We start from the raw sequence: 14,289 nt of genomic DNA, 5'->3' as shown, positions 1-14,289 counted from the left end.
CCCAAGGAGACCACCATCTGGTGGGCGACACCTCAGCACCACTCCGGCATACTCTCCCACAATATTGTTGTGGGCTGGGGGTCGGTGGCGAGGACTGCTAGATGGCACAGTTGGGCCGTCTCCCACTGAACACCGGAATGGAAAGTCGTCACCTGGGATAACTCCGTAGTCGACGGGTCGCTTGAAGGACCGTGGTTGCCAATATTTTGATGTTGAGGTGGGGTCCACTTGTCTATTCCAATTTACCTAAGTACCCACGCTGTCTAACGACCGGGGAAGCCACACCCTCGGCCGACTTTGTCAGAACCGAGTCGCCGTTACCAACTCGGATTCAGCGTAACCGAGCGGAAGTTACCAAAGCTGCGCCCGACCAAATGAACAATTTACGGCACAAACGGCCTCACTAATTCTTAAGTCCGAACCATGCTAGGCCAATGATAGAAACGCCAAGCAACGAGCGGGTACATTTAACAGGGGATTTATTTTACAAGAGGGAGGGAGACACAGAGCAGAGTTATCACTCGCATGCAGGCAATGTGCAATGAGCAATCAACACTTGTACAATTTCTACTTGTAGGACGGCGCCACCACAGACACACACACACACACACCAAAAGAAAATGGACCCGGGTGGTCTTTATTTCAACCCTCGCAGCCAACGGGATAGACAGGCTGCAGGTCAGAGTTTGGCCAGGTACCTTGCCGCCTCGTGTGGTTACACCGACTCCAACCCACCATGCTGGGACTCGAACCCACGACCCGGAACCCAACGAGCGCACGATCCTGGCTGCCACGAATGACGATTGAGCACCACGGTCCTGGCTGCCACGACCACCATGACGTGGATTTTTTAAACCCACCTTGTTGTGATCGTTGTCCTCCTGAAGGATTCTAACTGGCCGATTGTGGAATCCTATTTGACTTCAGACAGAGTTTAACGTTTGTCCGATTTGATTATAAAATCCTACAAAAACCCTGTCGACACTGATAAAACTGATGTCCACACAAGTCCTTCCTTTTAAAAAAAATTATTTTCTAATTATACACCATACACTTCTCACCCTTGTACAATGAACTTAAGAATCCCCATTGATTGCAATATTATTTGGTTGTATTTCATTTATTCTTACTTTAGTTAACAGTTAGACCAACCTGATTCAATTCACTTCTACATTACATCAGAGAGTTTTATTCTAACTTGGTACTTGGTCAGTTCCAAGGAGTACGAGCCACTGAGATACTATACTTCCTCACGTGCTTGCACTAAAAACAATTTACCTTTCAAAGCGTTTTATACTTTCATGAGAGAGAGGTTGGGGGATATTCACCCAGACTGTAGACATGTCCTTTCGACGAAAAGCCACTTTGTACATTTCTAAGCAAAGGTTCATTTTTCAGCTCGGTCACTCTGCTCCAGAACAACACATTTCTTATCATTAAGGGCAAAAGTCTTTTGGCCAGAAATGACAGCCAATTCAACTTGCAGCATAAAAGTTACATTTCTGATACTCCATTTGTTACAATTTAAAATACATTAATATCAATTTTTCCCCCACACTCCCCCGTTTTTTTTTTAAAAGGAAAATTTGAATAACTTTTCTTACACATGATTACCATGTCCCATTCCTGAAGGAGAAAAGATTTCCATTATTCATGTTCAATCAACAATGGCAGCGAGTGCTCATACAGTCAAAGCTCGTTACTATGCCACCCGTCGGGACCGAGCAAAAGTGGCATAGTAGCGAGAGTGGCATAGTAACGAGATTTTGTAAAAACGGCCTTATTTTCTCAAGTTACCCATCTGTAGTTAATCTTTAGACAAAATTTATTCCAGCAAGTAAAAGGCACGACTGTTGTATAAGCTAAGCGAACGGAGAACATACACACACTAACAGAGTTCACACACTAACATATGGCATGGCGAGAAATTCACGACACACAAAGCTTTCAAGAATCGTCGGCTGGCGCATCTTCTTTCGGCGGATCTCGTGCATCTCGTTGTCTAGCCGATCGCACGCTTGCATCACACCGGGCTTCCCGCTTCTCTGCTGCATGAACTTCCGGACGGTGCTACAAGCGCGCTGGGCTTCCTCGAACGGAACGATTTCCTCCTCGACAGTTACCTCGTCATCTTCGCTTTCCACCGGCTCCTCACTGCACAGAATCTCCTCCGCAATCTCCTCCAGCGTGAAATACCCGCCAGTCGCGAGGCGCTCGTTGGCTTCGAGAAAGTCAGACAGCTCGATCTCCTCGTTCTCGTGCATCTTTTCCTCGGCAGGCAGAGCTTCCCAGATGTCGGGCAGCTCCGCATCCTGTGGCTCAGTTTGGATCTCCTCTTCGATGAACTTGGCCTTCGCGAAACAGTTCCTGATCGTCGACTTGCCGACCTGCTCCCAAGCACGCCGGGCGACGTGTAGAGCGTCGAGCAACGTGAACTTGAACGCCTTTCCCTAGTCTATGGCCTCAAGCCGGCGGCATAGCAGGAGCTTCTTGTAGTGGCGCTTGAGGTTCTCTATGATTCCCTGATCCATTGGTTGCGAATTGGCTGTCGTATTGGGTGGGAAGAAGACCAGTTGGATGTTGTTCAGCTCGAGCTCGGGAGGGTGGCCAGAGAAGTTATCGAGACAGACCAGCACTCTGCGTCCCTGCTGGCCGAGTCGTCCGTCCCACGCACGCAACATCTCCTCGAAAAGCTCCGCCGTCATCCATGCCTTCGAGTTCGCCTTGTACTTGACCGGGATCTCTTTGTTCTTGAAGGCACGGGGTTTCTTGGAATTGCCAATCACCAGAAGAGGGAACTTCTCACTGCCGCTCATGTTTGCCCCAACCAGAAGAGTGATCCTTTGCTTGCTTTTCTTTCCTCCAGTACACCGCTCTCCCCTGAAAGCCATGGTCTTGTTCGGAAGCAGCTGCCAGAAGAGTCCAGTCTCGTCCAGGTTGAAGACGTCATCTGCGGAGAACTGCCCGACTAAGGGCCGGAGAACCTGTTGTTGCCACTCAAGAAGGGATTGCGAATCCACCGCTCCAGCTTCGCCCTGCACTGTCTTGAACGTGATGCCGTGGCGCTTCTTGAAATTGCCCAACCAACCGTCGCTCGCCATGAAGTCTGGGATGTGCATCAGCTCGGCCAGTTTCATCGCCTTCTCCTTGATCAGATCGCCGCTGACAGGCACATTCTGTCCTCTTGATCGCTTCAGCCACATGAGCACTCCCTCATCAAGCTTCGGGTCGTGAGCCTGCGTCAACTTCATGCGCTTCGATGGAAATCCAGCTTTGATTGCAGCCTCGATTGCATCCTTCTTGCTGAGAATGCCCTTCACGGTGGTTCTCTTAACTTCGACGCCCCATTTCTTGCTAATCTCCCTGGCCAACTTGGACTGATTCGGCTCCTTCTTCGCGGCATCGATGATCTCCTTCTTCTCCTTCAGCGTAAAGTCGATTCGCTTGCGTTTCTGAGCTGACATTATGGGCTGAATTTGAAAAAAATGATGTCACTGTTGTACGTGTGCCTGCGTGTCTGTGTGTGTGCTCGCGCTTTTTTGTGTCTCGTTGTGCGTGTTGTGATTGGCTTGTTGTGGCTGGCATCGGGGAGAAGAATCGCGTGTTTTGACACAGTCTGACTATGCACGTACGTATTGAGTTATGTTGTGCGCAGCTGGACTGTAGTTCGTCGCTTCGCCTTTGGACGTGAGTGTGATAATCGAGCACTGCGCAATACAGACTTTTTCACGACTCGTGCCTTTTAACAGTCACACAGTAGTGGCATGGTAGCGAGAGTAGGGGGTGGCATAGTAAATTTATTTTGTATTGAATTTTGTCGGGACCGAGCAAAAGTGGTATAATAGCGAGAGTGGCATAGAAGCGAGGTGGCATAGTAACGAGCTTTGACTGTATCAGAAAAATGAGTGAGTTTCCATTTAATTTATGGCCTGTTCATCAGCATGTGTTACACATTGAAAACATGCTACCCGAAGTCAGAAGATAAACAGGTCAGGGTGTGGATGGAGCGGCACCCAACGGGAAACGCAATCGAAGCACTCCTTGAGCTGAGGAGAAGAAAGACGTGGGCAAGTACAAGTTTGGGCCGGACACTGGGTTGAAGGAGCGCAGTGTGGAATTCCAGGCCTGTCGTACATTGAAGTGACCACAGCAAGTTCTCGATGTATTAGCAGAGCGGCAATCGAGAGTGTGGCTGAGAACATTCCTCCACGCAGGCACCACACAACGCTGACGTTAAGACTGCTCAACCTTCTCCTCAGTGGGTTTTTTCTTTCTTTTCCCACATTGCTCCATCTTATCTCCTCAGGAAGGGGCATGATCACGTGTTGAATGCTCAATCACCCAAATCTGGGTTCTCCCATCGTCCAATCTTTGTGTGGAAGTTCTTTCCAAACTTCATTTAGATGAAATCGTACATTGCTTCAAAGACTGCTTTCAACACTCCGAAACAAACAAAGCATCAATTAAACACCAATCAATAAACATCATGGGCACATGTATTTCAAGAAGACTAACAAAGGTTCTTATAGAAACGTTTAACTTGCATTATATGTCATATCAATATTTTAATCCCTTTCCTTGTTATTTCCCAAAACAACATGCTAAAATATACAGAAATCCCAGTTGTACGTATACTCAAAACATCCATCTCATTTGCTATTTCCATCGACATTTTAAATCTCTGACATTTCTCCATCTGTCCACTTCTCTCTCACCAAAACAGCAAACATGCTGCCATTTTTCCAACTCACCTACACAAACCATCCATCACTTCCTCTGTCCTTCTCAATTACAAATCCATTTTCCTTTCTCAAAACAAATAAATCATTTTAAACAATTGTTCAAAAATTGTCAAATCACTTGTCAAATCTGTTATCATGCAAATATTATTTAAATTGCAGCTCAAACACTCTTTCTCCACATGTAGCTACACCCTCCCCAAATTTTATTCCAGTTTTGGAAAAGCATCTTAAACTTCAGACTAATAAACATCCAAACTCTCTTAAACAACTTTTTGGTCAAAACAATTAAATATTTCCTTTTAAAATCCATAAATGAAAAATTAAATCTTCAGCGTTTATCCAATTAAATCATGAATTTACCTTGACTGAATCGATCAAAGGGTTACACTGGGTTGTTTGCCATTGCCTTCCCAGCACAAGTTCAGGTAACCTCAACATTCGCAGACGAATAAAACAATATTTCAACATCCATCCGAGGGAATCATCGATTATCTGTGAATCGCCCCACGTGCTAAACATCATCAAATCAATTTTAATCATTCCAAATCACGTTTCGACATTTAAATCACATCTTTTAAGTACAATGGTTACAACTCAGATCAAATCTTCGAAACATTTCTGACACGTCCTCAGAGCTTGCCCAGCACTTAAACCTGCCGGGTTGTGTAATTACAAATCATCACAATACCAGTGAGAGCTCAACTCCCAAGACTTCACGTTCCGAATTCAGTATATCCCACATTCACAATTGTTATTTCACAATTTATTCAAAATCCCTATGGTTGTAAAATAAAACTTCAACACTTTTTCCGAAATGGACTTCACTTCAAACATTCAGTAGAGAGGGTGCGCCACAAACACCAAGGAACAAGGAACAGGAGGTTCTCTCCACATCCGGTGGGAAGAAAAAGGAAAAAACTGACAGGCAAAACCCACAGTTTGCATTACTCTGTCATGGCTTCAACACACACACTAAACAGCATTGCATATCATAGACTCGCGTGTGATCACGTGACAAATACCAATCACATTTCTATCTCATCCTCTTGAATCTGGATATGAATCGAATTTCACACCTAAAGCAAAGGCTCGAATAAAGACTCGGTGTAAAGATATATGCCACCACCCCCCCCCCCCACAGATCGAGTGGAGGGGGGTCTCACACAGTGTAGTTTGTGACCTTCGTGTGGAAATACAACGCCAAGAATGCATAACATGCCATTTCAAACAGACCCACAGCTCAACTCAGCACGAGTTAAAATATCATGAAAATCCCAAAAGAACACGTTTCATTGCAGTGAATATTGGACTCGCACAAGTTTCATTTTTTACTCTCAGTAACACATGCATCTCAATGCAAATCACCAACCACGCTCCCAGCCGGTTAATCGTCTCCTGCACTCTACAAAACGTTTCGTGCAAATCATTGCATTTACAAATCCGTAAAACCTCCACACAATATAATATAACAACCTCACTGCCAACAAACTTCCAGTGAGTTCAATGAACAAAAATTAACTCTTATAACTCTTGCAAACAGGTAACTTATAATATTTATCTATTTTAACCCTATCTCGGCATCTCAGCCGTGTCCTCGGCCTCTTTCTCACAGCCAGTCCGTATCAATGCAAACATGTGGCATGTCGCTTCATCATGCCCATTTAATTATGCATCTGACACCTTAACGAGCCTTTTCTTGTCATCTGACTCCTCTTCTTCTCCAGCACTTTTCTAAAACAACTACAGTACTTATCGCTTACTTTAAAACGGACTCCCTCTGCCGGATCCTCTTCTTTCTCTCAATAAAATTATCTGACAATGAACTTTTCTTTGTTCGAAATGCGTTACCTGCTGATAGCGCTCTGCCTTACCTTCGCTCAAGCACTTGTCGTTCCTCCGGCAGATTAAGCACCTCCGGTCACGAGCACCGCACCAACGTCGGTTCGAATCCGAGTCTCGGCGCCAACTAACGTGGATTTTTTAAACCCACCTTGTTGTGATCGTTGTCCTCCTGAAGGATTCTTACTGGCCGATTGTGGAATCCTATTTGACTTCAGCCAGAGTTTAACGTTTGTCCGATTTGATTATAAAATCCTACAAAAACCCTGTCGACACTGATAAAACTGATGTCCACACAAGTCCTTCCTTGTGAAACAATTTATTTTCTAATTATACACCATACACTTCTCACCCTTGTACAATGAACTTAAGAATCCCCATTGATTGCAATATTATTTGGTTCTATTTCATTTATTTTTACTTTAGTTAACAGTTAGACCAACCCGATTCAATTCACTTCTACATTACATCAGAGAGTTTTATTCTAACTTGGTACTTGGTCAGTTCCAAGGAGTACAAGCCACTGAGATACTATACTTCCTCACGTGCTTGCACTGAAAACATTTTACCTTTCAAAGCATTTTAGTCTTTCATGAGAGAGGTTGGGGGATATTCACCCAGACTGTAGACGTGTCCTTTAGACAAAAAGCCACTTCGTACATTTCTAAGCAAAGGTTCATTTTTCAGCTCGGTCACTCTGCTCCAGAACAACACATTTCTTATCATTTAGGGCCAAAGTCTTTTGGCCAGAAATGACAGCCAATTCAACTTGCAGCATAAAAGTTACATTTCTGAAACTCCATTTGTTACAATTTAATATACATTAATATAAATTTTTCCCCACAACCACCACCACGAGGAACCCCGGAAAAGACTGCAGACTGCAGACCAAAGGGCAAAGAGCAAAAAGCCCAGACGACGACGACTGTAGACCAAAAGACCAAAGGGCAAAGAGCCAAACGCCCAGACAATGAAGACGGCGACGACTGAGGACAGCTCGCCACCTTTTTATCCTCCCCCCCCCCCCCACGGATCGAGGGAACATCTCTGAGGTAACTCGCCTCCAGATTGGATGAGGCGTTATTGGGCGATCAATGGCCTCCCCATATTGGACGGGCCGAACACTCCATCTGGCTGGGACAGAGTCGGCCCTGAGGTGATGATCCTCCTGATTGGTTCGGTGGGGGAAAATTGTGGCCATCCATAATAATTGGAGGAGGTCCGGTGGGAGGGGGCAACGGCCACCCTCCCCCCGTGCGTGTCTGAGAACCCAGACAGGACAACCAAGGGATAACCCTATTCCCCATCCACCCTTGTAGCGGGGAGGGGGGGTTTCGGGTCGGTTGTCGGGCCGGCCACTGTCGATTGGACGAGCTCACAGTGGGCAGAGAGAACCCCACCCCGGAACGTGACACGTTGCACGTGGGCGATGGATGGCGATGGCGATGGCGCGAAGAACGAAGGATTGATTGGTTGGCATTGGGTATTACAAAAATCTAACTGGAAAGAAACCCACAGTGCACGGACACTTATCAACCCATTAAACATAGGGGAGGGTTCTCACGATATACACATACTTATCGAAATAACTAAACTTTGGGACTGCTGACTGCCTGTGTGCACAAGGCTTCCAAATCCGAAACAATATGACCCGGTAATGTTACTCCGTGGTTTTCCTCCCATCATCAAAGAATGGGGGTCCCGAAGGCTTTGCCCAAATTCCGTCATCCTGTGAGCTGTTCTGCCAAGGGAAGCTGCACAGGAGGTACTCCCACGTTGTGGATTTTCAGGTTTTTTTAGGCTTCGAGAATGTTTTGCGGAATGAAGGCTTTGACAGTGGCCGGAGTGCAAATCCTGCCACTAACCTCCGAATAAGAAGTAACCCAACTGCAGGAGGACATCCGCAGACACAGTTGGGCACTAGATATGGATGGCCGTTGGCTCACAAGGAGCTCTTCCTCGTGTGTGTGTGTGTGTGTGTGTGTGTGTGTGTGTGTGTGTGTGTGTGTGTGTGTGTGTGTGTGTGTGTGTGTGTGTGTGTGTGTGTGTGTGTGTGTGTGTGTGTGTGTGTGTGTGTGTGTGTGTGTGTGTGTGTGTGTGTGTGTGTGTGTATATATATGTATATATATATATATATATATATATATATATATATATATATATATATATATATATATATACATATATATATACATGAGGCCCCACGAGGAGGAGTGATGTAAGCGACATTTTTTAATGATATGATGAGAGGCTCGGATGATAGGGTAAGGGTTAAAATAGTGCTATATGGCATTAACTCCAAAATGGCCGATGTGTTCCTGACATCACTCCTCCTCGCGGCGCCTCATATATATCTTCTTCTTCTTCTTTCGGCTGCTCCCGTTAGGGGTCACCACAGCGGATCATCCGTTATGATCCGCATAATGATTTGGCACAGGTTTTACGCCGGATGCCCTTCCTGACGCAACCCTAGTCACCTCTTACGACAGAGGGATATGGTACACCTATTTTAACCGGGGCATACACCAGGCCCAGTGCACTGGTACTCACTTCCCCGACCTCGGAAGGATGTCAGGCTGAGTCAACCTCCTGGTGTGTATTAATTCAAGCGGCCAACGGGGCTTGAACTCAGGACCTTTTGGATCCCAAGCCGCTACCCTAACCACTACGCCAACACCAGGCTCACATACATACATATATATATATATATATATATATATATATATATGTATGTATGTATGTATGTATACATATATATACATATATATATATATATATATATATATATATATATATATATATATGTATGTATACATATATATACATATATATATATATATATATATATATATATATATATATATATATATATGTATGTATACATATATATACAAATATATATATATATATATATATATATATATATATATATATATATATATATATATGTATGTATACATATATATACAAATATATATATATATATATATATATATATATATATATATATATATACTTATACATATACATATACATATACATATACATATACATATACATATACATATACATATACATATACATATACATATATATATATATATATATACATATACATATACATATATATATATATATATATATATATATATATATATATATATATATATATATATGTATATTGTTGCGAATTCGCACCCGCCGGCGTGCGAACGGCCACGTGACTCGAATCGCGGCACGTCGCCCACCGGACGGACAATTCTGTCGTGACCCTCTCGGACTAACACCGGGAGCTAGTCACGGGTGGGCCTTTCGGCCTCACCACGATCGTGCCAATCGACCACCCGCGTGGGATAGGGTTGTTCGCCAAACTCGACCTACCTAAGTACCCACGCGGATGGTAAACCGGGCGATCGCACCTCGCCGCAGGTCGACTCCCGACACCGGCCGCTTTAGTGGTCCGTTCCGTACTATCGGGATAACCGAGCGGTGTTATCGTCGGCCTCGACGGTTCCGATTACTTATCTGGCGTATTAAGCCCACTACGAACCCTTTACGTGAAGCAAGATGGAGATTCAAACGAAGGAAAGGACGCAGCGAAACGGGGAACAATCGGACAAGCACATTTAATACGGATGCACGGAAGGCACGTATATTACAGTCACAGGGATACAATAAAAGCAATGCACGTATTTACAATCACCATAAAGAAACACAAGCAAGGAACGATGCAGAGCTACAACCTAATATGATTTACTACACAGAACACTTATACAATTTTACTTCACCAGACTGGCGCCACACACACATGTTTACACAGAACCCAAAAGAAATGGAAGTCGCGACTTCCCTGAGCGTGTCGAGTCCCTCTCCGACATCCGTCGACGTGGTCCCGCCTGGCCGCAACTCCGTGACCGAGCGTGGTAGGCGAGGCCTCTCCGGCGTGCCTCGCGCCTGCACGTGTTGGCCACTCGACGCCACGGACCGAGTGTTCGGCGCTTTCTCAGCGCGGATAGAGTGGGGGGGGGGGGAAACGTGGATGCCCGAAGTCGGGAGAGGGGAATGGTGGACGCTCCTTCCCACCAGCGGGGTCTTGCAACTGCCCCACAAAAGACCCCGCTCGCAGCCACCAGGACGAGCGAGGCGGAAGACGAGAGCAACCACGAAGCAAGTTTATCCACCGAGCAAGAGCATCCACACACTTGCTTCGCCCGTCCCCGACTTTTATATCCTCGGAGCTCCGCCCTGTTGCTCCGCCCCGTTCTTTGCTCCACCCCCCTTCGAGGCGCTTCGAGAAAGGTCTCGAAGAGGGGCGTTCCTCCTCGCTGGCCGTGTCACACCGCGCATCCACCAATCGAACGCCAGCTGCCCTCCCCTCGCTTCTCTCCCCTCACACCAAGCGCGGAGGAGAATGGCCGAAAAGCCCACCGAGCGTCCTCGTTGGTTTTTATTTGAAATAAAAGATAGAGAAAGAAAAACGACTGACTCAAAGCGTCGCAGCCCGAATGAATCACATTTATTCCCTCTAAACAACGGGTTTGGGGCTAACTACACACGTACTTAAGAGACATCTCACCTACGGGACCTGAATGGTGGTTTGCGAATTTCCACAGCCGTAACAAAAAAAAAAATATATATATATATATATATATATATATATATATATATATATATATATATATATATATATATATATATATATTGTGAGAAAAACCATGTTCTCACCAAATTTAGTGTCCCACCCACAACGTCACGTGACCCTTTCAGGCTCCTAGGTATTGGTGGGCTGGTCGGCACGTGCTGGGTGGACCGAGGAGAGCTGCGGGTGCCATTGTGAGGAGCAGATGTGGCTCTAAGATCGCGACTGGAAAATCTATCGCACGCTCCAAATCGCATGTTTGAATGTGATTTTCAAGTGGTTTTTTTTAAAAGACTCGACAGCCCAGTCGCGCTGATCGTTGATAGCTCCGACTTAAGGATTGAGTTAAATCCGGAAGACTGTGATCGTTATTCCCGGATATCGTGAGCGGAGCTGTGAGTTGTGCAGTTTGTGTTTTGGAGCTTTATTGTTGCCAAGAGTTCTGGTAGATTTTGTGCTGTGTATTCAATTCTGTTACCACCCTTTTGGAGACCGAGCCAATAAAAGATCGTGCCTACCCCGAGAGGTCGATCTGAAACACAGTGGAAAGTGTTTTGTGTTCTCCTTGTCCACACGTGGACTGCTTGAAACTCGGACATTAACGTCAGTATTTCGTGCTGGAAGATATTAAACAGGCGGGATCACGAATATATATATATATATATATATATATATATATATATATATATATATATATATATATATATATATATATATATATATATATGTATGTGTATACAGTGCAGTAATACGCTCCTCGTCCGTTATATTACTAGTCATCGTTGTAGTTCCACTTTACCTGCAAATAAAAGATGTATTATCGAAAAAATTACGAAAATAAAAATGGTAATAATTATTTTAATGAATTGAATGAATTCTCGTATAAAATGAATCCTAGCACCACTATTATAATACTGGTAATACTGGTATAATCCTTACTGTATACCTACCTTTGCAGCCCCCTGTGTATACATATATATATATATATATATATATATATATATATATATATACATACATACATATACAGACATATATACATACATATATACATACATATATACATACATACATATATCCAGACATATATATATACATACATATATACATACATATATACAGACATGTATACATGCATATATATAGACAAGCCGGAAGGCGACGAGGGAGTCGCGAGGATTCGAAGCGCTGGATACGATGCTTTTCATTCTGACCGATCCACCAACGAAGATTCATTGCCAAGACGTATTGTTTCACATACAATTGTTCCTCTGCCTGGCAAGATTTTTCCTATTGCGTATTTTGCCAACTGGCACTCCTCATAAAAAATGACGGTAAATAGACACCCGATTTTTGAAGGACTATCATTTGAAAAATAAAACCTCAATCAAAAATCGGCTCGAGTAAAATTTTCTAAATATCTCGAAGTGTTTAATTCCGAAGTCTCGTTTCTCTCCATTCAAAACTGAAGGACAAGTATTGAAAATACTGTCCGCGGTTTTTCGGCCGCTGCACAGCAACGGGTGGTTGCTAGACAACAAAATTCAAACGCGCACATTCCCAGACCATATGGCACCTGTTGCCAAAGTTTCATCGAAATCGGTTCGCTGGTTCGTGCTGTGGAGCCTTGCGTTGCAGACACACATACACACAGACAGACAGACGGATACCCCGACAATAAGGGATATCTAGCATATATAGCGAATCCAACATATATCCATACATTCATTCATACATTCATTCATACATTCATACATACATACATACATACATACATACATACATACATACATACATACATACAAACTCATATATGTATATATATATATATATATATATATATATATATATGTATATATATCATGTGTGTATGTATAAGATTGGGGCGGTTGGGATTCCACATTTTTGAAGAAGGAGGTACTTCCAACCAAAAGTATAAAACGAGATCAACTCCGCTAAATTTGACCAAAAGGCAAGAGCAGATCCGGTCTCAGGCAACGTTTCGCCGGCTTCACAGCCAGCTTCGCAACAATATACTATTGTGCTTGGGAATAACCAATCAGCTCTTTCAAATCAATTACCCCAGGTGGCTAGGATTATAAATAAATTGACTCCTCCCATGCTCTTCTCGTTAAAGAAGGCTGCATAAAGCTGCACAAAGTAAGCACTTTGTTTCAAACTCAACCTGAGTTCCTCTACAGTTGCAAAACATTCCCACTTAGTACGTACAAAATTACATATATGCTGTCGCTGATGATTCGCCAATAAGTGATGAAACCGATCCAGCGGCTGAGAAGCCTGTGAAGCATTGCGATTCTCATGCACATACTACTTGTGAATTGTTTTGCGGCTGTATCGGAACTCGTGGAGTGGAACCAGACTTGCAGTTTATAAGTTTCTTTTAGCTAAAGTGAATTTAGATTGAAAACATCACACCAAGACTACCACTTTTGCTCTACACATTTTGCTGCTGTTCTTGATATTCAGCTATTTCCTCCAACAGGGCATTGTGCGACACCCAGCTCTCTGGGAAACTTACGCAAGAGCAATTTGCTCTCGCAATGCACCTCATCCAGGAAAGTATGGCGCGGGGAATTGCTATTCCACCAAAACTTAGCCCGGAGATGGTGCCCCCTTCTGAAAGGAATCCACCTTTACTAAGCACCGTTGTGCCAAGACCTGTACCGGTGAGCAGTAGCTGCAGGAGAATGCTAGGCAGAAGCTTATGCTTTTATTTTGGCTGTTAAATTGTTTATGATTAAACTCTGAAAGCCTCTGGTAACACAAAAAAAATGTTAGAAGTACATTTAGATGATATAATAATGTCTTGATATTGCAATAAAAAACATCAGTGTTGTTTGGTGATAAATGTTGTGTAATATGACTTTTAATTCAGATTCTTCATCATTCCTTTTGTTTTTTTCTTTGGAAAATGTCCTTTATTTGGTCTTGCATCTGAGCTGCTGATTTTCAACACCTTTTTTGCACAACTGTCTTCTTCCTCTCATTTTCCTCCTCCTCCTCCTCCTCCTCCTCCTCCTGCCTCTCCACACCTGCCCTGCCTCTGTC

General features: G+C 43.9%; 1 protein-coding gene across 5 annotated transcripts in view; it reads left to right on the top strand.

Moving 5' to 3' along the window:
* Positions 1-14,289, top strand: part of LOC147024977 (uncharacterized) — a 196,278-nt gene that overhangs the window by 37,360 nt on the left and 144,629 nt on the right. For all 5 annotated transcript variants that reach the window (XM_085885471.1, XM_085885469.1, XM_085885470.1 and 2 more), the window contains exon 5: positions 13,724-13,907. In XM_085885471.1, the coding sequence (XP_085741597.1) occupies positions 13,724-13,907 (184 nt within the window). The remainder of the gene's footprint in view (positions 1-13,723; positions 13,908-14,289) is intronic.

The sequence above is a fragment of the Eptatretus burgeri genome, chromosome 6 (genome assembly GCF_056783735.1).
Source record: "Eptatretus burgeri isolate ZD-2024b chromosome 6, Ebu_testis_v1, whole genome shotgun sequence".
NCBI classification, from domain to species: domain Eukaryota; kingdom Metazoa; phylum Chordata; class Myxini; order Myxiniformes; family Myxinidae; genus Eptatretus; species Eptatretus burgeri.
The sequence above is the reverse complement of the archived record's forward strand: the minus strand, read 5'-3'. Positions and strand labels throughout refer to the sequence as shown.